General features: G+C 44.2%; 1 protein-coding gene and 2 long non-coding RNA genes across 4 annotated transcripts in view; 2 read left to right on the top strand and 1 right to left on the bottom strand.

The window, feature by feature from the left end:
- The window catches only part of NSMCE2 (NSE2 SUMO ligase component of SMC5/6 complex), a 351,982-nt gene extending 342,348 nt beyond the window's left edge, over positions 1 to 9,634 (top strand). For both annotated transcript variants that reach the window (XM_077167641.1, XM_077167642.1), the window contains exons 5-7: positions 1,033 to 1,133; positions 1,548 to 1,654; positions 9,236 to 9,634. In XM_077167641.1, the coding sequence (XP_077023756.1) occupies positions 1,033 to 1,133; positions 1,548 to 1,654; positions 9,236 to 9,353 (326 nt within the window). In that variant the 3' untranslated portion in view covers positions 9,354 to 9,634. The remainder of the gene's footprint in view (positions 1 to 1,032; positions 1,134 to 1,547; positions 1,655 to 9,235) is intronic.
- LOC143689039 (uncharacterized) overlaps positions 1 to 9,976 on the bottom strand; it is a 36,488-nt gene extending 26,512 nt beyond the window's left edge. The window contains exons 1-2 of the long non-coding RNA XR_013178481.1: positions 9,870 to 9,976; positions 915 to 1,155 (exon numbers count right to left, since the gene is read on the bottom strand). This is a non-coding gene — a long non-coding RNA (uncharacterized LOC143689039). The remainder of the gene's footprint in view (positions 1 to 914; positions 1,156 to 9,869) is intronic.
- Positions 9,977 to 20,840: 10,864 nt separating this feature from the next.
- Positions 20,841 to 25,619, top strand: LOC143686497 (uncharacterized). Its single transcript, XR_013177198.1, has 2 exons — positions 20,841 to 21,278; positions 22,582 to 25,619. It is a non-coding gene; the product is annotated as an uncharacterized LOC143686497 (long non-coding RNA).
- Positions 25,620 to 26,182: the final 563 nt, after the last annotated feature.

Below are 26,182 nucleotides of genomic sequence, written 5' to 3' on the forward strand. Positions count from 1 at the left end.
GTGCAAAGCCAGTCTTGCTCTCCATTTGCTCAGCAGTTCTCCAAGTGTGGGCCAGGGACCCGTAGGTTTCTCTGAGAGCTTTCAGGGTGTCCATGAGATCAAAAATGTTTTCATGATAATACAAAGATATTACCTGTCTTTTTTCACTTTCATTCTTTTTGTGAGTGAATTTTTCCTGAGGCTTCATGCATATGATTTGCAACAGATTGAATACATACCCAGATATCAAAATCTAACTGTCCTGTGTTAAGCCAAACCTTAAAGATACTTGCAAACATGTAAAACTGGGCAGGCCACAGTGGCTTAGCAGGCAGAGTTCTCACCTGCCATGCTGTAGACCCTGGTTCAATTCCCAGTGCCTGCCTATGCAAAAAAAAAAAAAAAAAAAGTAAAACAGTGCAACTTTCCTCACTAACCTTTTGTTTTGCTTTGAAAAATATAATTGCTCTTAATTCTTAAAATATTTTTATGTAAAATTAATGGGTTTGTTATTTTTAATTGAATGAATAAATACACACTTTTAAAATTCTTCAGTCTTAATTTTCACCTTGTCAAATATGGAAAAATATAACCCACATAAAACTGCTATTTGGGGTTCTCAATAATATCTAAAAATGTAAAGACAAGAAAAGAGTTTGAGAATTCCTGCACTACCTAATAGTAATTACCATTTATCAAATGCTTCCTTATGCCAAGAGCTATGCTTAAGCATGCTACATTCTTCATCTCTTTTAATATTTGCAACAAATCTCTAAAGTAGAGGCCTAAAAATGGGCACCCTGGGAGTGAAAAAGGCACCCAGTCCTCTGACTCCGAAGCCACACCCTTGGTTTCTGTACAGTGCTCCCTCACAAATTCATTCTCTGTCACTTTGAAACGGTCACCTTATCAAAAATGGGCAGAATCATACCTACCCTGCAGTGCCTAGCATAGGGACTGACTCCAAATAGATCCTGAGAAACACAGTCCCCTCTCTTCCATTCCTTCCCAGCCAAGGAGTCTCAATGACTTGCCTTTCCTTTTTGTCCCTAGATGGTCTTCAGGCAGACAGAGATGCTGATGGAACAGAAGGAGTTGATGAAGATATGATTGTGACCCAAAGTCAGACCAACTTCATATGCCCCATTACACAGGTACTGTTTCCTCCTTCTTTACCTGAAAGAAAAAGTAATAGCTTCACAGAGGTAAAAAGATTCCTTTTGCTTTCTTATTTGATTCCACATTTGAAGTTAAGGAGGGAGGGGAGAAAAGTAATGTGTAGGTTAAAGAGTAGACATGGGCTGGAAAGAATTTTCAATCAATCATGCCCTCGAGGTTCTAGGAATAAATTCATGGTCCTCAAGCCAGGTGACATTGGTGCCACTAGTTTCCCTGTGTTTTCTTATGTGGTCCTCTGCTCTAATAATTATCTAAAGCCATCATAATGGGAAATTAATCACAGAAAGCCCAAGGCTAGGAAAAAGCTGCTCCAGTTAATTGGCAACTTGGAGAGGTTACTGGAAGTTGATCATTATCGTTCCTGAAGACCTTCTCCTCCTTGATTACAGTTGGAAATGAAGAAGCCGGTGAAAAATAAAGTGTGTGGCCACACCTATGAAGAGGAAGCCATTGTTCGCATGATTGAGTCTAAGCACAGGCGGAAGAAAAAGGCCTGGTGAGTTGGTACAGGAAGGAAAGTGGGCCCTTCCCTAGTGGTAGTCAACCAGAAGTGGTTTTTCAAGCTAGAGGAAAAGATAGTTAAATGTCTCCCCTAAATCACACTCACCTCCATAGTGTAAACATGGAAGCTGGCTTTCATGAAAACAATACGTAAGGGAAAAATTAGTAACCCGTTCAGGAAGAAGCTGAAAGAGCAACTATTCTACCACACCTTCAAATCAGAAGAAAAAAGAACTGGGCTGAGTTTTAAATTGTTAAATAACAGGAATTTTTATGAATTCATGCTATGAAAAAAGTGCCTGGGTGAAATAAAGGAGAATCGTGACTAAGACATTCTCCTTCCTCTCTATATATATATTTACCAAAACAGAAGGGAATGGTAAATTTTTACATTTCCTACAACAACATTAATTTATTTTATAAATATTATTATGTATATATATATATATATATTTTTTTTTTTTTTTAAAGAAGGATGGAAGGAAGGAAGTGAGGAAGAAAGGGAAACATTTTTAAACATTTTCTTGTTTTATTATATTTTGTTTGTTTGTTTGTTTTTTACATGGGCTGGGGCCGGGAATCGAACCGGGGTCCTCCGGCACGGCAGGCAAGCACTCTTGCCCGCTGAGCCACCGCGGCCCGCCCTATGTATATATTTTAAGATTACACTTAAGACTTTACTTCCATGGTCTTGACGATCAAGATTTAATTGTCAGGGCAGGCCAGGGTGGCTCAGCAGGCAGAGTCTCAGCCTGCCAAATACCGGGTTCGATTTCCGGTGCCTGCCCATGCAAAAAAAAAAAGATTTAATTGTCAGAGAAAATCTTCCATGTCTTTAATCCCTGAAATAACGCTTCCCAAAATGTTTAAATAAATTCTTGGATAGCTGATCAGTGTATTTTGTTTTTTTAATTGGAACGTTCAGAGAGAATCTGAATTCAGAGAGAATATATAATTATATATATGTAATGTTTTTGGAGGACCTTGGCTCTGTTTGCTATAATATGGCTTGTCAGACAGAAACCTGAGCTAACTAGGTTATGACTTTGACATAGTTTGGCATTTCTTATGCGCTTATCATAAATTTGTTGCAAGAATGGAATTGCAGGTGTGACCAAGTCTCAATATACTTCTGATAACAGTTCCTTTGATGTGTGGTTTACTTCTCTAGGGCCCAGAAATTTGCTGGTCCAGACCTGGAACTGGAATTCCCCACCACTCCTCATCTGGGTGTGGACTTAGAGCCTAGGGTATTTGAGACTGCAGATACCTTGATGGTCATTCAGTCAAGTAATCTAAAGTCTAGTTGTTGCAAAATGTAAACTGTTGTTAGAGTACATTTTTATGTGTTTTCAGTTTCCCACTCATATTTGAAATGTCCTTAGTGAACATACCATTTTACCTCATGAATAGAATTTTCTTAGTTTCTAGATTTCAAAGCATTTCAAAGCATTCCCTTTCTTACTTTTTTAAATGTTCATTCCCTGAAAAGCAAATTTTGAATTTCTTGACATAATTGCTAAGAATAGGTCTTCCCAGAGAGTTCTATTTCACAGCTCTTCTTTCTTAAAGTTTGTGATATTCTCCTAGAGTCAGATTTGAAAAGGGCAGGCACTGATACAAAGCACATTTCTCTCCACAAGTCCCAGGATGTGTGGGAGCCATTTCCACAACAGGAGTTGCATTTAAATGGATCTTCTTAATTACATACTTTGCCTTTCTAATGTATATTGCCTCTTTGAACTATACATATTTAGAAGCACTTGAGCAATATTAGTCAACCAGAGAACTTTTTTTGTCATACTTCCATAACTTGAGTATCTGAAACTCTGCAAGTTCCCATAGCTTAATAATAATGAAGTTTAAGTGGAAAAAGTCTGATTGGTTTGTAGAGAAGGTAGTATTTTTAATGGGTCTTGAAGAATGAGAAAGATTTCAAAGACTGGTGAAAAAGAGTCTTCTAGCCAAGAGGGTCACCCCATTCAGTCCCTGTTCTACTTGGTGAATAGTGGGTACAGTTGAAGTAATTGTATATTACTTCATGAAAGGATGAAAGGATGCTTTGAGTAATAAGAATAGGAAAGTAGTTTAGAGATTCATCATAGAGGCCCTAAACTGTCATGATTCATTAGTTTCCTCCTCTCTAAATTGAAGATGACAGTTATATTTGCCTCATTGGTATGTTTGAAGTTTAAATAAGATAGATGTAAAGTAATAAGCAGTTTGTGGCACACAGTAAGACCCAGTAAATAGTATGCCATCATCATCATGATTGAACTTTAGCCGTAATCACCCTCATTATCATCATCATCTATATCACCATTATTCTGTAGGCATGGGAGAGAGTAAAGTGAGCCAACCTAGAGTTTAGGAAATTGCTCCAATAGCAATTCAAGGGATGGATTAAAAAGGCATGAGATGAAAATACCAGTTTGGGTGCTGGTGCAGTAGATTCAGTTACTGTTAATGAGAGCCTGGGCTGGGGCAACCGTGATAGGAAAAAAAGAATGAGAATGAGAGTGACTGTGGAGGTACCATTAACAGTATTTGGTAACTGACGAGTCTTGGAGTGAGGAAAAAGACATGAGTGATGACTGACATGTCTAATCTGTATGTCTAGAAGGGTGGCCGTATCATTCACCAACAGAGGGGACGTAAGAGGAGAGCCCACTCAGGAGGGATGGTGAGAGGCTCAGCTTGGGTTACACTTAGTTTGAAGCCTTAACAATACAGCTATTTTGAAGTGCCCAGAAGGCACAGAAAATGTGTGTGTTTTTTTTAATTAGGTAGAGAGCTCTGAGCTAAAGATGCTGATTGACAGGTTATCAGTGTAGAGGAGTCAGACTCCTACAACTGCCATCACAGACACAGCTCTCTACTGGAAACAGTCACTAAGGGAGAGCCAGCAAGGACAGAACCTTAGTCTGGCCTAGAGCCCCACAGGGCCAGGAGCCAGCTCTGCACTGCTCACCATGTCACACTCAGCACCTGACACAGGGCTCAATGTAGAACCTTAAATAAGCCTTCTGTTCATTAATTAGAGTGATAATCAGAGAAAGAAGACTCCTACAAAGCAGTCTAAGACATAGCCAGGAGAGATAAGAGAGTTGAATCTTAGGGGAGCCAGTCAGGAGTGGGCAGGGTCTTAAAGACAAGGTACATTTGGCAACAAATCAAAACCTGGAACCTCTTCAAAAATGACTCTAGAGGTTCCTGGTGAAGCATGAAGTAGTGTCATTTCCCATGATGTGTGTTAGGATGATGAGCAGTTTTAGGTTCCTTTTGTTTAAAAATGTCTGTGACACATACAGTTTGAGAAATCTCAATTCTTCCTCCTAGGTAGTTCTAAGTATGTTTTGTTAGATTAGTGTTCCAGGTACATTGTGTTACTGGGCGCTGACTGAGATTTCCTGTGCATGTTTCAGTCCCTGAGAAGACCTGTCTTCTCTGGCTTGAGTCAGAATAAAATCATTGAGACTTCAGCCCTAACTAAATCCGGTACTTAGAATAATTTCCTAAAATACATCTCTTAATAATGAACTATTTAATATCTCACTAATAAAACTGTCTTATGATTTTCCTATTACTAAAGAGATTTCCAATTTTACCACAGTCATTTCTTTCTTTTTTTGGTTAAGAACTGGAACTATATTTTGAGAACAATTGTATTTCAGAGTCTCTAAAGTAAAATTAAGTTGAATATAACATGGACCAGCAGAACTCCAGCATCCAGCTTGTGGTCCCCGTTTTACCATTTACCAAGTCATTTAACCTCTCAGAGCTTTAACATCTTCATCTATTCAATGGAGATCTTAGCGGCATCTCACAGAATTTCAGGGATCAAAGAAGTGGTGGGGGATTCCAGTATAGGTATGGATGGACTAGGAAATTTCTGGGCAATGGAGAAGCAAACCATATTTGAGAAAGCTCTTTTTCACCCGCAGAACATTATACAAATAGCAGGAGGGTTCTTAACTGAGAACCCTAAACTCTCACTAAACTGAGAGTGTTAGTGTTTCCTCACTGCTAAGTTGTACATTATTTTAGACTCAGAGGGTGTAAGATAGGATTATGCTCTGAGTTTAAGTATAATGGGATCCTCTTTCTAGAGCCTCTCGATTGAACCTTGAAATTCTTGGGATCCAGATTTGGGAACTCATAATACCATGACTCTTAGACGTTGATCTGACGCTGAGGCCAGGGGACTCGCAGCCTTCTTCATCCCTGCAGTTTGGGCCACCCTTGTGCCGCAGGCACTTTCCTGCTGGCTCTCTGCTGCTGTGGAGTGCTCTGCCCTGTCTGTGACCCAAGTTCCAGACCCAGCTTTTCCTTCCAGTCCCATAGGTCTGACTTCTGAGCAGTGGTGACAGGAGAGCTTAAGATTGGTCTTGCCACACCTAACTTGCTCACCAGGATATCCTGGGGATTAGTGCTCTAATGCTCGGATAGTGTTGTTTCTCCCCAGGAGGAGTGCCCTGATTCAGCATGGTGTCACTACGGCCTTTTCTTATTCTTTTTAGTTGGAAAAAAAATTTTTTTAACTTCTGTTTGTTTATTTGAGATGGGCTGAGAAACAGAGGTTCTCCCACAGCTCCTGAATTGAAGTCTCCTCCAGGAAGCCTCCCATGAACCCTCCTTCATGCTCCTATGGCACCCTGCATATTGTCAAGCATCCCTTATGGCACCCCAGTGTTATCCCTAGGCTTCTTGGGGGCAGAGACCATGGACCAACGCTGGGACTGGATCTCTGTCACACCCAAGCTGAGTTCCTGGACCCTTGAGACATAATGTCCTAATTATTCTCACTCAGCCCTATCCTCTACCTTCATTTTGGTTTGTTTTTTATAATATTTATTGTGGTAACATATATACAATATAAAAGGTCCTATTTGATCACTTTCAAGTACACAGTTCAGTGGTGTTACTTACAATTAAAATATGGTGCTACCATCACCACTATCCATTACCAAAATGTACCCTCATTTTTATAGAGGAAGAAGATGAAACAGAATTAAATTGCTGGCCCAGAGTGCCATAGCCAGTGGGGTTGAACCCAGGTCTTTTTCACTCTTCCTCTCTGTTTTTGTCATTAGGCATCTGATACCCACCCCTGTTCCCCTTGGGGGAACTATTTGGGTTAATGCCCCTGTCCCCAGAGTTTATCCCACAAGTGAGCTCAGACTTCTTTATGTGACAGGGATCACACCCTTGGCTCCATCTCATTGAAATGTGTGTTCAGGCCTGCTCTGCTGCTAAGCGGCGTGGTTAATTCCATCAGACGTTCTCGACTGTGCTCATTTACTGACTAAAACCAGCTAATGTCATCAGGAAGTCCTCCCTTCCTCACTCTCCACTTCCCTGTCCGCAGTTTATTCACTGTCTGCTCTGTAGGGTAGGGAAGAACCTAGGCTAGGCCTGGAGTCAGAAGTGGACGGTCCCTGGGCTGACACACTAAGCTAGCATCATCCCAGCACATATCGTCCCAGCAAATGACATGGCATCGTACTTCCATTGCGTGGAAGTTTAAGCAATGAAAATTGCCCTTTTTTGAAGTCACAAAAGTGTCCACAATCTCAGCTATTTATTTTCATCCTTACAGAAATAATTCACTTTGAGATTTTGAGGCAAGGTACAGGATAGGAAAAATTATAGATATTTAAACTGATGAAAAACATTTCTCAAGCACCTCCCAGCTTTACCCTAATACAAAGCCAAATCAAATCACTGAACTAAACCTCCTGAATCCTCTTTCATATAATTACCTTTCTCTGTTTTAACACATGTACCCAACCATATAGGGAACATTTCAGCATTTTAAAAATAAATGTTGTTATCAAGCATAATATTTATTACATTGCTTGATGCTCCTCTAACATAAAGACTCCTTGATCCAGAGATCACGCCAAGACTAAGACTAGCCTTCCCCTGTCGAACCGTGATCAACCATCTTCCCCTTTTTGGTTGCATCTTTTGTCCTGTATTTGTTGCTTTGGGTCTTAATATACCAGTGCTTTTTTTGAAAAGCTGTCTCAGATCACTGGACCCTGAGCTCTGTGTGGGCAGGAACCATCTATTTGTATTTCGCAGATGTATACTTAGACCCTAGCAGCTGGCCAATCACAATGAAGGGTCAAATGAACGTATGCATGTGTGCTTTTGTGTTGGATATATGCACAATATAGATGGATTTGCAACTATAAAACGTATTGGAAGAATGATGATCTGGGAGCAAATGATGGACACAGGAGGTAATGAAGGGAACACCCATTATGGAGACACATGCTGCCTGGAACTCTGTGAAACAGGACTTCTCTCCCTGTCTTAACTTTGAAGAAGCGAAGGTTCAGAAGGGTAAAATAAGTTGTCCATGGTTCATAACTAACAAGTAGGTGGTAGAGATGGAATTCTTTCCCAGGTCAGCTTGACTCAAAACTTGGTCACCCCGCTAGACCAAAATCTGGTTGACACTGAGAAGAAATCAGGTGACTTCATCTGCCCCACTGCCTTCAGACCAGACTGCATCTACACTGAACCGTGGCTTTAAGCTCCACCTCTGTCTGGATGACTCATGCTCATTTCTCCACCACAACCCTTCCTCTGAGTTCCCTGGGTCTCGGTCTCTCCACCGGAAGGTCTCGTTGGCATTTCAGGCCGGACATCTACAAAGCAGGATTCCTGATTCCATCCCCCTTCCCACACACACACACCTATTTCTCCCCCATTGTTCCCCATCATGATAAAGGACAAATGATTGCCCCTTTGCTCAGGCCAGACCCTTTTGAATTAAGTTTGACTCCTCCCTTTCCTGAACATTCCATATCCAGTCCATCAGCTTGTCCTTTAGGTTCTACTTTCCAGTACATCCTGAATCTCATCACTGTCACTGCTCTCGTCCAAGCTGCCGTCACCTCTCTCCCGGGCCTCTGCAGGATCCTCTTTTCCCTGCTTCCTCTCCTGCTCTCCTACCTTGTGTTTCTCTTTAAGCAACCAGAGTTATGGTTTCTAAATGTAAACCGGATCACTCCCTCTGCTATCTCAACACCCTCCAGTGTTTTCTCATCGTATTTAAAATAGAATACAAAGCCGCTCTCACCCTCTGACCCCATGCTCAAATGCCATCCCTTTTGCTCTGGTTTCTACCACACTGACCTTGCCCTTCTCCTCCTGCTGCTGACTCCGCCTGGCTCACACGCAGTGCTTGTTGCCTCACTCCAGTCACCTCTGGCTCAAGATAAGACCTCCCCAGAGAGGCTTGCTCTGACCCTCAGCTAGGACTGCCGCAGCCCAGACATGCTCTCTCTTGACCCTGCTGCGTTGCACTCACAGCACTTGATGCAGAGGTTGCGGCACGAATGTGTTTGGTTAGTTAGTGAGCGTGTGTTTCCCCCATTAGAAAGTAAGCTCCCCAAGGTGGGTCCTGCTCAGTGAATAAATGATGAGCGCACATGGATCCTGATTTTTAAAACGTATACTTTTTTTTTTAATAAAATGTTCCCATTTAAATACGTGAATGTGAAAGAACTTTATAAGGCATTAAAGTGAAGTAGACTGACTTAATTTTCTATCCCCGTCACAGTTGCCCTAAAATTGGCTGTAGCCACACAGACGTGAGAATGTCGGACCTCATCCAGGATGAAGCACTTAGAAGGGCGATTGAGAGCCATAACAAGAAAAGAAATCGTCACTCAGAATAGGAAACAGCCACCCGTCCACAGGGAAGCCAGCAGCCTACGTCCTAGCCCAGCCATCTGTCGAGAGCAATGCTGATGAAAGCAGTTAGTGACTGGCTGCAAAACATACTTTGTTTGAGATACACCTGACAGTTTTAAGGATGACTGAAAACATTTTTCTAAGTTACACAACAAAATTTCAAGCATATTATAGTGTTTATTGTTACCCAACAAAATTTCAAGCATATTATAGTGTTTATTTTTAAGTGTTTTGTCATTTTAAATAAAACTTCGATTATCTACGATATCTTTCTCATTCTCCTTTTGATGTATATATTGTTCCAAAGGTACAGGTGTGGCCCTGCCAGGCTTTTCTATTTCTAATAATTTAGGTTGCTTTTTTATTATATTTTTAACTAAACAGCATCTTCCAAGTGATATTTGAAATGAAAGCGTGTAGAATCACCCCAATTATAAGCATTTTCTATCAGTATAATGAAGAACAGCCTTAAGGTTTTAAAACAAAACCAGTTTACTTACCTATATTTACTTTGTGTACTGACCCTTCCAAACCTGTGAATACTTTTTTTGTCCTCCTGCATTGCACAGAGAGCTCCAGGAGCAGGCTTATCAGTGCAATGATAATTGATGCCCATAATGGAAACTTGGCTGCCACCCTCCTGAGAATCTAAAGTATCATCTGAAGTAACCACATCCGGCTGTTTGTCCTCTGCCTTGCTCAGTGATCTGCAAATGGCTTCTCTCTGGGCCTCTCTGTCTCTAGTCCTAAAATAAGGGCATTGCACAAGACATTTCTAATGTCCTTTCAGCCCAAAAGGCTGGGACTAATGACAAGCAGGATCTTTAAATTGGGTGTCTTTGATTATATTCTGATTGTGTAGAGAGTGCCAATCTATTAATAATCACCATAGTAACTTTTTTATCTAACTAGACTATTTAATTCAATGAATGAAGCCCACCCTAACTACACTGGGAAACTAAGAATAATGAAGAAAGCTAACATGTCATGTGCACAGGTGCTACACTCTAAAAGCTTTATATATCTGTTAACTCCTGTAGACATCATATTTCTATATGGGAGGTACAGTTAAGACTCCTACCTTACACATAAAACGAGACTCAGGGGAGTGAAGTAACCCCTTGAAAGTCATGCGCTGGGGCTGGAATTTGGGTAGTCTCATATCTCAATGCCATATGTCCCCCTCCCTATTGATTTATTTTGCATCTAAAATTATATTCACAGCCCACATTTTAAAAAGCATACCTTTTGTAAATAAACAAGCATATACATGCATACATATGCAAAAAAGTCAAATCAAAATGCAGAAAATAACCAGATTCACATCTCATAGACAGTTGAGCCCATGAAATAACATTTATTTGAGTTTCAAAGCACAGAGAGAAATGATAAGAATTAAGAGGAACACTCAGGCTCAGGTTGAAGTGTCTTGAGTGTAGAGCAACAATTAATTTTGAAAACACTGTCAAGGAATTCAGATGGTAGTATGATGTGCAGTGGTCTACAAACTAAATGATTCCGAATTTCTTAAAATACTTTGATCTGAAGCACACTTTCCTTAGGAAAGGATTATGTTTAAACCAGAGCAAGTATACTTTTCATGGAATGTGGTTCTTTTGTGAACTACTTTTGTTTCCTAAACAAAAGAAATGATGAGGGTTAAGAGGAGCTTTCAGGCTCAGGTCTAAGGGCCTTGAATGTATCAGGTAACTTAATCCTCTAGCCCTAGGAGGCAGTTGTTACTATGCGTTTACCAATGCAAAACAGGCTTGCCCAAGCTTCCATTTGCATTTTCTCCAACAGTTTCTAAAGAGAATTCTGGAATATTCGTGTGGATACTAGTTAGAAAACTTCAAATTAACACCATTCCTCTGTGGATAAGGTTTAATATTTGTATTCGATGACAGGTTTTCCTTCTTGAGCCTTCATAAATTATATTTTGTGTTTGTCTAGCCAATTTTAAAATGTGAGATTTTATATCAAATTTTATTTTCATTTTTGAAGGTTTTTTGGTAGGTTGTCATCATCAATCTGGCTTATTTTAGGAAATATCAATAGCAGGAGTTTTAAAAAAACATGGGAACTCTCTTTCAAATAATATCATATTTATCTTATGAAGAAGTCCAAGCTATAGACTGTTAGTGAAAGAGGAGGTAGGAGTTCCATGGCCCTCCCTACAGCTTCTTCCCACAGCAGCCTTCTCCTATCCAAGTTTCCCCCAAGGCCCCAATGAGTGGCATTTGAAAACTCTGCTAGACCTTGTAGCTGACTAGTTTACTTGGACAATACTAAATAAATTACTGATTTAAGACTTGGACAATTGTATGGACATGGGCTTTTTAAACAAACTGAAAAAGCAAGTTCCTCTATGAAACTTTGCAGTTAGGAAGTTGAAAACATTATCACAAACCCTAAAAGATAATATAATTTATCTCTCACTTTGCAAAAGAACGTCAAGCGGGGAGTGTTCACCTTGAAGAAGCTCCTGCAATGAGTGCTGCGTGGAGTTCAGCACTGCTGGCTGGAGTTCTATGCAGACAAGGAGAGAGAAAGGATGAGGGTTAAGAGAAGCATTCAGGCTCAGGTCAAAGCGCCTTGAATGTATCAGGTAACTTAATTCTCCCTACAACCCTAGGAGGCAGTTGTTACTATCCCAGTTTCCCAATGAGGAAACTGAGGCTCAGAGTCATCAAAGTATTTGCCTGACCTGATGTGTGGCAGACCCCCTGTGGGCACAGGGCAGTGGGTACAAGGCAGCAGCTCTCACCACTAAGCTCTGTGCCTGGGGCTGACCGGGACTTAAATGTTCAGCAGACCTGCCCTCCTCTGCCTTCTTCCTTATCTCTGTTACTGAAACCACCATTTTCCCAAACTGGCAGACACCAGTCATGCATGCATTTGGCAGGGCCCATCGAGTCTCCCAGCATCTTACCCCCTGTAAATAACTGCCAGTCACTCCCTTCTCACTCTCTGCATCGAGACTGACTGGCCAGCAGCCTTCCAGCTGGCTCCCTAATCTTCCCCTCCACAGTAATCCACTAAAACACCAGTACTGTGCTTTCACCTCTTACCTGACAACCTTCCTTAACTATGGCTTGAAGTTTGGGTCTGGCATTAGGATTACCTGATGGTGGGGTATCCTGGGGAGGGGAGCTGCCCATCGCAGCTTCTGGACAATGCATACTGTGATCGTGGGAAAGTTGTTTCACTGCTCCCAGGCCTCAGATTTATTCATAGAAACTGAAAGGTTTGGATTTCTCCCTGAAGTTTTTTGAAGCTTTAAGTTTCTGTGTCATATTTTTAATGAGTAGACCCTGTGGGAAGGATCTGGCCCCTTTGAAGGAAAGCAGGTTGACCTCAAAATTAACTTGTTGTCACGGTCAGGTTCATGTGTCAATTTGGTCAAGTGGTGGTACCTGTTTGTCTGGTTGGGCAAGTGTTGGCCTGTCTGTTGCAATGAGGACATTTCATAGAATTAAATCATGATCACGTTGGCTGCATCCACAGTTGATTCCATTTGTAATCAGCCAAGGGGAGTGTTTTCTGCAATGAGTGACATTTAATCTAATCAATGGAAGGCTTTTAAGGAGGATTCAGAAGAGACAGGCTCTCTTCCTGCTTCAGCCGGTAAGCCTCTCCTGTGGAGTTCGTGCAGACCCTCCATCGTAGTCATCAGCTTCACGGCCTGCCCTATGGATTTTGGACTTTGCGTTCCCACAGTTATATGAGACACTTTTATAAATTTTATATTTACGGATATTTCCTGTTGATTCTGTTCTTCTAGAGAACCCTAACTAATACGCATATATTCCTGCTAAATGTGTGCATCGTACTTATTCAACAAGTAGATTTAAGGCTCACTTTATGCCATGTTTGGAGCTAATCGCTTTCAGATACAAAAATTCTCCCTTTCACGGCCTTTACTGTCTAGTTGGGGCAGACACAATCATGTAAAAAACTAAATTACCTAAAGGGTTACATGAGTGCCATGTATAGGGGACAGGAGCACAAAGGAAATAGAGGAAAATTATTATGTGTAAACAAAAACTGTGTGTTAGCAAATTAGGTAACACGTTTTGAAATAAGTTAATAAAATGCCTGTGCAACCTTCTGATTGGGAGAGTTGGGGTAAAGAGTAAATGTGACGGTGGGGCCAGCCCCACTGGAAACCTGTCCTGTTTGGGAGATCTACCCTCTTGCTGGTGTCAGACTTGGTGGGATTAAGTGTTCTGAAAAGAGGGCAGTTAAACTGGCACAGAGCAGGGCACACGCACCTGGCTGGTGAGAATGAGAACTGGTGCAGTTTGAAAACACTTTGGCTTTTTAAAAAAGTTAAACTTACCACCAGCCCCAACAATTCCATATCTACCCAAGAGAAGTAATCTTAGAGATCAGAGTGAGATAAGAATAATTCTACTTAAGTCTCAGTACATTCAGGATTAAGAGACGCAATTACTGAAGAACTTTAAGGGTTAATGAGAGGATAACGTTAAATAATGCTTGGTAACAACAAGGGACTTAATTTTATCTGTTTCCGTTTCTTTATCTCTCAATTGTATATTCTTTTTGGGGTTTTTTTCTCAGTGATCAGATGAGAGCAATAGCTACTTTCATTTCTACAGAGCATAGCTGAGTGAAAACCTTGGCTACATCCTCCCTCTTCTCATCACGCCCCTGGGAAAGCTTGGGGGTCAGCCCCCAAAGACTTGATGGGGCAGTTAGCCAGTGAGTGGCAGGATAATCCAAACCTATAACAAGAGCACAAACATTTGTGAACAAAGACAGGAACTTTCAGTGGGGATTTTTTTGATGAACAAACGGAGAGTTGGTTTGAAAACAAAACAAAAAGGAAGATACAATGTTGAAAGAAAGCAATCCAGGGATTGTCTCTCATAACCAGAATATGGACCAGAAGTTCAACCCTGGAATGCAAAGTCCCCGCACTACTGGAATGTACTGGAAAGGCTGCCATGCCATGGGGGGACTCCTGTTACCTGGCTGAAGCCCTGAGCTGAGGGTTCAGGCTACTTACAGTCATCACAGCTCACAAAGAATGTCCAGAGGGCAGCGGAAACAAGGCCCAGGCGCAGGCGACATGAGGCCATGCGGCCTGAAGGAGAAACAGAGGCCTCTGTCTGACACAAAGATGGGACTACGTAAGGAATATGCTACGAGGCAGTTTAATAATCACCATGTGAGCAGTAACTAAAAGGTCTGTGATACTCAGAAGAGGAAAACATTACCTTTAGCTCCTTAACACACGGGCTCTTTCCCTGGGGTCCATGGTCCAGCCCCCACCTCACCCCAGGGGGCTATGGATAAAATTCAGGAGTTTCAGGAATTGGCATGAGAAAAGGTTTCATCCTTACTTTTTTACTTACCTCTAGTAGGAACTGCGTTCTTTGGCCTAAGAGTCACCCCCAGAGAACCTCTTTTGTTGCTCAGACGTGGCCTCTCTTTTTAAGCCAACTTGGCATAATTCCCTACAATTATGAAGGTGGGCAATGAGTGCCTTAAGAATCAGCAGTGCCTGCAACTTTATCACCAACAACAATCACAAGTATTTTCATATTGCATCACTGTTGTTGTAGAGATAAATTTACACTTATCTCTTCTTTTAAAATACAGTAGTCAGTTTGCTTCTGATAATGATGGACTAACAGTAATCAGATTTACCCTTCCACCTTAAACAACGAAAAATCTGGACAACATATAAGAAATAACAGTTTTCAGACACTGGACAACAGGCAGTGCAGGACACCCGTCCCTGAGGGAAGGAGGTAGACAAGCTGAGCTCAGTATTTGCCCTCCCTTATTGGTTGAGGGTCTCTAGGCCATCAGGGAGGCAGGGAGACCCCAGGCAGCACCCATGGGTGGGCCTGAATCCAGGAGAGTGGTGAGGACTCAGGGATGCCAAGCCAGCCAGAATCCACAGGGCAGAGCAGAGAAAGCTGCTCAGAGTGCAAGCTCTGGGGACCAGCAGAGCCTTGCCTGGGGTCTCCAGCTGAGGAATCACCAGCACATGCGTGTGAGGAAACCCCCTAAGGGGGGCGCACAATGACCAGGAAGATCAGAAGGAACAAAACTGGAGCTCACACAGCCCCAAGAAAGGCTGCTGTTTGCACCAGCCCATGTGAAAAACCAATCTCTTCCAGGGCATCAAGTGCTCAGGAGGAGTCTATGGCCCCAGGCTGAAGCATGGCCTGGTCCTGGCTCAACAGTGCGTAAAATCTGCCACAGGCTGAGCCCTCAGTCTTGGGGGTTGCCCCTATGAAACTTATTCCTGCAAAGGCTAGGCTAAGCCTACTTATAATTATGCCTAAGAGTCACCCCCAGAGAACCTCTTTTGTTGCTCAGACATGGCCTCACTTTTTAAGTCAACTTGGCAGGTGAACTCACTGCCCTTCCCTGCTGCGTGGAACAGGACTCCCAGGGGTGTAAATCATCTCCCTGGCAATGTGAGACAGAAACTCCCAGTATGAGCCAGGACCTGACATCACGGGATTGAGAAAGCCTTCTTTACCAAAAGGGAGAAGAGAGAAATGAGGCAAAATAAAGTCTCAGTGGCTGAGAGATTTCAGAGCCGAGAGGTTATCCTGGAGGTTATTCTTATGCATTATATAGATATTCCTTTTTAGTTTATGGTGTATTGGAATGGCTGGAGGGAAGTACCTGAAACTGTTGAGCTGTGTTCCTGTAGCCTTGATTCTTGAAGACAATTGTATAATAATATAACTTTTACAATGTGACTGTGTGATTGTGAAAACCTTGTTCTGATGCTCCTTTTATCTGGACTGTGGACAGATGAGTAAAAAATATATGGATAATAAATAAATAAATAATGGGGGGATAAGGAGTAAAATAAATTGCGTAGACTGAAATACTAGTAGTCAGTGAGAGGGAGGGGTAAGGAGTACGGGATATATGAGTTCTTTCTTTTTGTTTCTTTTTCTGAAGTGATGCAATTGTTCTAAAAATGATTATGGTGATGAATACACAACTATGAGATGATATTGTGAGCCACTGACTGTACACCATGTATGGACTGTATGTGTGTGAAGATTTCTCAATAAAAAATATTTTTTTAAAAAAGCAAGCTTCAAAAGAGGGATAGGCAGAAAGGGAAGGAAGATGTTAAAACATGGAATTAGATAACACAGTGAACCTTGTGGCGAATGATACTGATGATGAATACTACAAATATAAAAAGTTCTTTCTTGAACTAGTACAAATGTACAACACTTGTACAAAGAGTTAATAATAGAGGGGAATATGGAGGAAAAGTATCTATTGCCAACTGTGGACTCTAGTTAACAGTAATATCTTAATATTCTTTCATCAGCAGTAACAAGCGTGCCTTACCAGGACTAGGGGCCAGTAATGGAGATGAGAGGTATGGGGTGCGTTGGTTGTTTTATTTGTTATTTTTCTTTGGGGAGTAATGGAAATGTTCTAAAATTGATTGTGAAGGTGATTGCATAACTAGATGATGATACTGGGAGACACTGAGTCTACACTTTGGATGGATTCAATGGTACATAACTATATCTCAATCAAATTTGCAGTTCAAAAAAGATTAAAGAGGGGTAGGCCACTTTTTCTGTGAAAGGCCAAATGGTGATGATTTTTAGCTTGGCGTGCCAGCGCTGCTGCAGTAGGGCCCGAGCAGGCAGACACAGCACCGAGGTGAACAAAAGGATCTGTGCCAATACGATTTTATTTATAGAAGTGAGATTTGCATGTCATTTAATTTTCATATGCCACCAATATTCTTCTTCTTAGGAAATTTTTTCAATTATTAAAAAAAATGTAAAAATAATATAAAATCCATTTTTAGCTCATGAGCCATCAAAAATGGGGGGGGGGGGGGGGTTTGCTAGATTGGGCCTCAGGCTTTGCTCAAAAAAGATCAACTAAATCCCAGAACCACACTCAGAAATATTTAAAGGGATTTTGTAAAAAAAGAAGCAGAATTCAGCTCCCGACGTCATAAATGTCACAGTGTCTGATAAACCAATAAAAAGTGCCAGGTGTGAAACGAGGCAAGGAAATAAGATCCACAATGCGGAGAAAAATCAATCAGCAGGCCTGGAAATGACACAGGTGATCGGCATGGCAGAGGAGAACACTGAAACAGCTACTGTAAATACACCCCCTCTGTCCACGCAGGTAGAGAAAACAACAAGGATGCTACGGAGGAACACGGACCATATGAAAAAGACACAAACAAACAAAAAATTTTCAAGAGGGAAGGGCTGAGTCACTAGTAGAATTCTTGTCTGCCATGAGGGAGACCCTGGTTCAATTCCCAGCCCATGCACCCCCTCACCCCCACCCCGCAAAAACAAAAAAGACCCAAATCAAATTTCTAGAAATAAAAATTGTAGCATCTGCAATGAAATATATGTTAGATACAGTAGAAAATGAGGAGTAAACTTGAAAATACAGCAATAGAAGCTATTCAAATGGAAACACAAGGAGAAAAACGTCAGAGGATAAAAAATCACAGAAAAAACATAGAGCATCAGTGAGCTGTGGGATGACACTGAGCAGCCGACTATCCCTACATTTGGAGTCCCAGAAGGGAAGGAGAGAGAAAAGGGAATATTAGTTGAAGAAATAAAATACAGCAGTTATCAAACTTGCAGTTAGATCCTACTGTGCTCATAAAGAAGTACCTCCACTACTAAATCACAAATGCATTTTTTAAAATATTTTGATAACTCTGTATTCAATCTAATTGGTCTCCTTTGCATGCGTGTGATTTTCAAAGCATCCTGCAAAGGGCCCAGAGCTTTCCCAGCCTGCTCGGGTGTCAGGGCGGCCTGGCCCCCCACCGGCTGCCTTCACCCTGGGGCCTCCTTGGTGACTCCAGGACGTTCTCTGGCTCAGTCTGCGGGGAGTCGTGCACCCCCAGCCCGCAGCCCAGAGCCTGGCACCCTGCAGTTGCCCCCTGAACACCTAGTAAAGAAGGCCTGAGAAAACAGATGCTCTCTGGGCCTGTAAAAGCCTGGCCCAGGAGAAATGCACAGAACTTCAGGCCGAGGAAGTTCCTCCCCCAGCAGTGGTGCTTCTTGGGACACATTTCATTGTGTCCAACTTTATCCCAGTTGGTCCTCCCAACAGCCCTGAGTGCAGGCAGGGAGAGTGAGGGCCACCCCACCCCCATCCCACTGGGCATCTTTCTGGATTCTGGGACCAGCAACAAGGTGCAGGGCCTTAGGGGACGGGGGGGGGTGGGGGGGGGCGGCTCTAGGCAGCCCCTCACGAACAGCCTCAGGCTCCAAGGATCACCAGTTCTTGCTGCCAACACCAGATTCCCAATTTCAAGGACAAGTAAGGGGGATTTTTTCCCACTGCCCTGCCCATAAGTAAAAGATGAGTCCTTGAGATGATTCTTCTGCTAGATGTGGGAGCGATGCCATGCATTCAAGGTCAGTCAGAATGCAATAAAGCAAAACCCTGGAATCTTCCAGAAGCAGAGGGTCAAGCTGCAGCACTCCAGGGTGGGGGGAGAGGGTTGGAGAAGGACAGGGAACACCAGGAAAGTCTAGTAAGCCCTTGTCCTTCCCACCTCGCCCACCTCAAAGTAAGCAAAACAAAACCCTTCGCACACTCAGATTTGTAGGGTCACAAATGCCTTTCACAAAGCGGACACCACGCAGAACTGGACAGCGCAAAGGGCGGCCCCCAAGGTAAACTGTGGACTTTAGTTAATGACATAATCACAGCAATACTGCGTTGTCCATTTAACCTGGGCACCGCCCTTAATGCAAAATATTAACAACAGAGAAAACCATGGGGCGGGGGGTGTAGAGAATTCCGTGCTTTCTGCATGAGTTTTCTGTAAACTTACAACTGCTCTCAAAAATGTCATCAAACAAAAAAGCAGAAGCCATCTCTTAAAAGGCTTCATCCTGGCTGCGGTCCTGGGTGTCAGCGCCCCCGTGGCCAAGCCCCCGGCCGCCTGGGGGACCTGTCGCTGGTCAGGAACCACAAAACCCAAAATAGGGAGGCCAAGCGCTAATTTCAGGCCCTCCTTCTCCTGCCCGGGAAAATCTCTGCCTCGTGCCTTTTGTGACTTACTGGAGGCGTCGCAGCTCCTGGTCCCCAAGCCTGGAATCCGTGTCCCAGTCCCAGGGGCACCTGCAGCAGAGGAGCAGCAGAGCTTGTCAAAAGGACGAGACACCCTGTCCCACCTCTGCTTCGGAGTCCTTGGGGCAGGCCCAGGAATCTGCATTCCGATAAGTTTCCCAGTGGATTCTGAATCGCTTGGACTTGAGGACTGAGCCTGACATCCGGGCCTACAAGGAAAAGCCCAAAGGCACTAACATTTGCTCACAAAGCCAAACAGAACAAAAGACACCCCTGCTGCCCAAACACCATGTTCTTAGGTAAAAAGCTCCAAAAGGCCATAGGTAAATACAAACAATTGTGAATCTTGTTCTTTCTCTTCTTTTTCCTTTTTCTAATATCCTGATATTGCAACACTGGTGATCTATTTCATTGTCACTGCCTGCTGATCCCGCCACCCCCTCCCCCGCCATTTCTGGGGTTCACTGCACAGATAATTTTGGGGACTTTGGCTGCACTTGGAGGCGTCCTCTCATCTCACAGAAAAGTCTCCATTAAAACAAAACAAAACCTCTTGCTCTGCTTTTCCATTCTAATCGAAGTTTCTGACATGTCTGTCAAAAGCTTGGAAATATTTTCGTGGTTCCAGAGCAAAATCTCTATCTGTCCCCTCTGCTGGGTAGAGGCTTGGACGGCATTTTTGGCAGGAGTATGGGATTCTCCAAGAAGATATTGTCCCCCAAATTCCATTAATTCAGGTTTCCCCAAGAGAGTTCTGCCATCTCCTTTTTTGTTTGATTTTGTTTTTGTTTTTTGCATGAGCAGGCACCGGGAATCCAACCCGGGTCTCCGGCATGGCAGGAAAGAACTCTGCCACTGAGCCACCATGATCGGCCCTGTCACCTCCTCTTATGGCCAGATTTATTATTTGCTTACATTTTTTAAGTGACTTTAACCAACCCACTTAAAAAATTTAATTATATTCTGGATGGTGCAATGGTGGGTCAGTGGCAGAATTCTCACCTGCCATGCCAGAGACCTGGGTTCATTTCCTGAGCCTGCCCATGCGAAAAAAAAGAAGAAAGAAAGAAAGAAAATTTAATTATATTCTAAAATGCATTAAATGTGTTCAAATTTTAAAAGCAGCTGTTCTTGAAGCACCTACAAGCACCCCACGTGGCCCTTTAAGGGAGTACTTGCCCTGGGGCAGGACTGGAGGCTCCAGCCAGCACCCAGAGCCTTGCCACACTCGCCCGGGGTCTCCTAAGGGCCCTCTCCGGCCCTGCCCGGCGCTGAAATAGAGAAGTCGCCTGAGCGTGCGTTGACACCAGCATGAAGCTTTGGCTATTAATCATCAAGGCAGAGCCCCGCCTGCCCGCTGCGGTTGCGATTTCAGCAGCGATTAACAGGACAGGCCTGGGGTGGGGGTTGCGGTGTTGTGTGACCAACGGGTGGGCAGTTTCACACGCGAGGTGCCGGCAGCCCACGCTCCCGGCTCGGCCAGGCCTTCTGGCTCTTCCCCCAGCCGGTGCCCGGGACCTCGCCAGCGTGTCCCCGTCTGATTCCTTGAAGCAGGCGACATGCCCTGCCGGCCGTGGCAGCTGTGCGGGGAGAAGCCAGGCCCTGGCCCCCCGGCGCCCAGCGCTCTTCAGCGCCCTCCTTCCCGCCGGGCGGCGTGGGCCCCCGAGGCACACACGCGTCACAGGGGATCCCTGCTCGGCTCCCACGCCTGCGGGACGCCGGCCACAGGCAGGGAGCCCCCGCCTCACCGAGCTGCAGGTGGGGCGACGGCTGTCGGGTCACTACGATGCGCCGAGTGGACGCTGAGCCCGAGCGTGAGTGGGTGCCGCGGGCAGCGGCCCGGAGGAGAAGCCGGGGTGGGCGGCCCGGGAGCCGGGGGCGGGGGTGGGGGTTGCGACATGTCCGCAGCTCTGCAGATTCCGGCGACCCGGGGTTTAGGGAAGTCAAGCGTTTTCCCCAGGACAGCTGGGCACGTCAGGAGACACAAGTTCCAATTTCATTCTCTTTCTGACTGGCCCCAGAGGTCTGCGCCACCAGCTCCAGTGGAGAGGAGGCGGTTTGGGCCGGGCCCGGCTGCCCTGCGCGCCGTCGGGGTGAAGGGGGCGCTCCCGCCGAGGGGCCCGGAAAGGCCCTGCCTGAGCCCGGGGCTGGGCGCGCAGCACAGAGGCGCGGAGGCTCGGCCCGGCCCGGCCGGAGCGCAGGACGCCGCAGCCCCTGTCCCTGCTTGCAGGGGGAGTTGCAGCTTGTTTGAATTCATGAAAAATGAAATAACTCAAAATGCAAACCAAACTGACAGTGCACTCACTTGCGGGGAGGGGGCGGGGTCCCGGGAGGGAGGGTGCAGGCGTTCATTTTTCAACATATGTGTATGTATTCTCGATCAATTCTTCATTTTAATCCTAAAAATTATGATTTTCGAAATAATGAGAGGTTCAAATCACAAACCTCCAGGTTGGCAAGACAGACAGTTGTCTTACAAGAGGTAGGAGGCGTAAGAAAGCAGCAAAGGTTGGAAGAGATCCCATGGGCAAGGGGGATATACCTCGGGCAATGAAGGAGTCAATTTAGATGGGTGAGAGGAGAGCAGAGGCATTCTCCGGGCGTCCGCCTGAGCAGACACCCCGAGGCTGGACTGCTGGGAGCGGGTAAGACGTGGATTTGCAAAGGGGAGGGAGACAAAGAAATGAGAACCCAGGGTCTACGCGGGGGGCTCGAGGGGAAAGAGGGAGCCACTGGGGAGCCCATGGCTGGATATTAACCCCCCACCCCCACCCCACTGTGCAGGGCCTGCAGGGAACACTAGAAATGGTAGCACGTGGTCTCCTTAAGAAACAAAGGAGAAAGAGAATTCTTAGATTTAGAGAGAGAGAGAAAGCCAAAACCATAAGAAAAAAGACCCAGGGAGAGTAAAACTACAGAAAATGTAGAAAGAAGCGGTGCTGGGGATTTAACAAAATTTCCAAATCTTAAAAGTACACCTGGGAAGTGAAAGACTGAAGGATCTGTAATCATCTTTTTCTCTGCGGAGGAAATCAATGAACAGCCTTGGCTGTTGAGAAGAGGTGGGGGTGGGGGAGGCCTACCCATGGCTGTGATAAAACCTGACTTCTCCTTCAGGTGGGCACCCTGCAAACCACAGCTGCATGAGCACTTTGCAAATGACACCCTTGGAGCAACGTGGCCGGACCTTCTCTGGACACCTGTCTCTCCCAAACTTCTGGGGGACAGGACAGGGCCTCCTGTCTGCACAAGAGGCTGGGCAGCGAGATGGAAGTACAAGGACCCCCACCTTGCCTCCCCCGGGGGACGTGGGGAGATGCAGGTGACAGCGGGCCTTCCTCAGCGCACCCAGCTCCGGTTGTTCATTCGCTCTACAAAGAAGACATTTGGAAATGGCAACGGTCGTGAGGATGGGTTCCTGGGGAGAAAGAACGCATTCTCGGTCAGTCTCCGAGCAAGAAATCCCCTGCCCGCCTACCCCTAGAGGCTCTCCAGGGCCCCAGCACGGAGCACCGGGGCGGGGCATTACACTCAGGGCTATGGGACCCCGTGGGCCAGCTTGGGAACCGCTGCATGTGGCCGCGGGAAGGTGTGTCCCCAGGTCCAGAGGCTCCCCCACAGACTCTTACCCCATGTCCGTACATCGGAGGCTTGTGCCAATAACCTAGCCAGTGTCCTCACTTAGGATTTGCAAATCTGTCCTCTGAATAGTCGCTGGAATTTGCTTTTGGAAGTCTGCGCGTATGCACGCGGGGGTGGGGAGGGGTGTGAAGATGCGAACCCATGGAGCTGCCTGCCCCGCAAGGGTCTGTGCTGGGGGGTACAAGGCAGCTTTCCCCGGGGAGCGCGCTGTCACTGTCCACGTGCGTCCTCGCAGCCAGCGTCCTTACGCTCTCTCTCTACTCTCTCCCGGGACTTCTGTTCTTCCGGGGTGGGCTGAGGGTCTAGCTGTTGGCTGTGTCCCTTCTCAGACCCTGCCCACCTGCCAGCCTCTCACCTTCCCCGTCACTCTGTCGCTGGGCCTGGTAGAATGTTCTGCCGTCATAGTCCCCGGCCTGCCTGCTGGCCTTCGCAGGTACTGTTCCTGGGCTGGATTACTCTTCCACCCGCCCTCAGCCTATCCCCCAACCCCACCCCCTTGCACCGGTTAATGCCTCCTTCCCCTTCAGATCTTGACTTCTCCATCCTTTCCTCCAGTAAGCCTTCTCTGACCCCAGCCCTTGGGGGATGTGGACCTCGGGATTTCTAGGCTGGAAAAGTTCTCACTTCTTTTGGCATTTAGGTTGGGTGCTTGGCAGCCTTCATCACGTGGACGTTCTTCCTTACTTCAAACCGGAATCCCTCCCTCTGTGATGCATCCCCATTTCCTCTCCCTTTTCCTCCAAGGAGCTGTGTTCTTGCCAAGAGAGAAAGTTAAAAGGGAACAAAGACCATATGGTTTTCCTTTTAAGACTGTCACCCACGTCTGATGAAAGCCAGAGAAAAGTGTTCAAATATGGGGAGCGGAAATACATTTGCATGACATAAACATTTGAGATCGATTTTTAAGGAGGCAAACCAAAGCAGCGGTGCTCCTTTTTGTCCAGTTTATTAAAATAGTGGAACATTAAGAACAGATTGGAGACCCCTGCTCAGAAGCAGCACAGCACAGGAGAGCTTCAGGTTTGGGGTCTGACAACATGTAAACAAAACTTGTCCTGCCAGTTCACTACCAACACAAGCATACAGAAACCTTTGCATCTTCTGGAGCCTCAGTTTCTTTATTGTACAACGGGAGACACAGGGACACCATGTAGACTTGCTGAAAGAATTAAGTTGAGGGTATGGAAAAGCCTAGTAAACAGTAAACTGCCATACTGATGTCAGTAACCAGAACAATTTTCTGAGCAACTATTGGGTACAAAATCCCACTGCACTTTTTTTTGTAGAAATTGACAAACTGATGCTAATACATAAGGAAAGAGCCAAACATCTTTAGAAGAGAAGAACAAATTTGGAGGACTAACACTATCTGATTTCAAGTCTTTATAGAGCTATAGTAGTCAAGATGGTGTCATATTGGCATAAAGATAGATAAATAGATCAATGGAAGAAAATAGAGTCCAGAAACAGACCTTCATATACTTGGGTAACTGATTTTTTTCACAAAGGTGCAAAGACAGTTCTAGGAAGAAAGCAGCTTTACAACAAATGGAGCTGGGACAAATGGATAGCCACATGCAAAACAACCAAACTTGCATCCATACTTCATGCGATGTAAAAAATTAGCGCAAAATGGATATGTCTCAATATGAAACCTAAAACTGTTAAACTTCTAAAATAAAACATAGAGTAACAAAGTATCAGTGAGAGAGAGTTCAAATAGAGTCGAAAGGCTACTCTGGAGGTTGCTCTTAACACAAGCTTCAGAAAGACCTTGCTACCTATCATAACCTGCCAACCCCCAACCAGGACCATTCCAGCCAATCCTAAAGAACACCTAGGGCAAGATATAAGATTACACAAGGGTTCCATGCACTAGAGTCACTTTCCAGAAACCTACAACCTCCAGATGGGTCCCTGATCCAGATAAGTCCTGAAACCAAGAGGGCCCAGCCTCTCCAGAACTTCAGATAGTTCCATCTCCCTACCCTATATCAGTGACAGCCCCTTCCAATATGAAAAAGTTAGAATGGCCATAGCCCAAACACCCCTACAGAGAGGGATGGTAAGATCAGAGGTGATGGTGGAGTTATACAGTGAACATAGGATTTAACAAATGAATATGAATGCTGAATCATTAAATTGAAATCTCTTTTAGTCTCTAATATCTTAGAGCAGCTAGAAGTAAAAACCTAAAATTGTGGAATTGTAACCCATGTCAAACTCTGAAATCTGTTCCACAACTCATTGTGGTGCTGTGCTTTGAAATTTATTGCCTTTTTGTAGATATATTATTTTTCACAAAAAAAGAAGCAAAAAAGTCTATTGTGATGATAAAAAAAATTTAAGCCTTCTAGCTTCCTGTGTTCTGGAGCAGCTAGAAGGAAAAATCTGAGAAGATGGTATGGTAGCCCATGACAAACTCTGGGATCTGTCCTGTGATTACTCGTTGAAGAGTGCTTTGAAAACTATTGCTTTTTTCTTTCTTTGTTTTGTATATATGTTATACTATACAATAAAAAAGTTTAAAAAAAATAAAACATACAGAAAACCTTTGTGACCTTGGATTAGGAGAGGATTTCCTAGTGTGACACCAAAAGCATAATCCATAAAATAAATTAATAAATTGAACATCATCAAAATTTAAAATTTTGCTCTTTTAAAGATACTATTAAGTGGATGAAAAGATAAGTCACTCACTAGAGAAAATATTTGCAAATGATGTATCTGATAAAGGACTTGTACCCAGGATATATAAAGAGCTCCCAAAACACAATAATAAGAAAACAAGCAACCCAATATTTTTAAATGGGCAAAAGATTTGAACAGATGCTTCACCAAAGAAGATAAATGGATGCCAAATAAACACATTCAAAGATGCTCAACATCATTCATCAAAATCACAGTGAGGTACACCACTCATTTATTAGACTGGCTAAAATAAAAAAGACTGACTATAACAAGTGTTGTCAGGGAAGGGGACTCTCTTCCCTAGTTCCCTAGGGAACTAGGACTCTCAAGCATTAATAGACTATATTATGGAACCACAACTTTGAAAACAGTTTAGCAATTTCTT

Source organism: Tamandua tetradactyla, chromosome 6, assembly GCF_023851605.1.
Source record: "Tamandua tetradactyla isolate mTamTet1 chromosome 6, mTamTet1.pri, whole genome shotgun sequence".
NCBI classification, from domain to species: domain Eukaryota; kingdom Metazoa; phylum Chordata; class Mammalia; order Pilosa; family Myrmecophagidae; genus Tamandua; species Tamandua tetradactyla.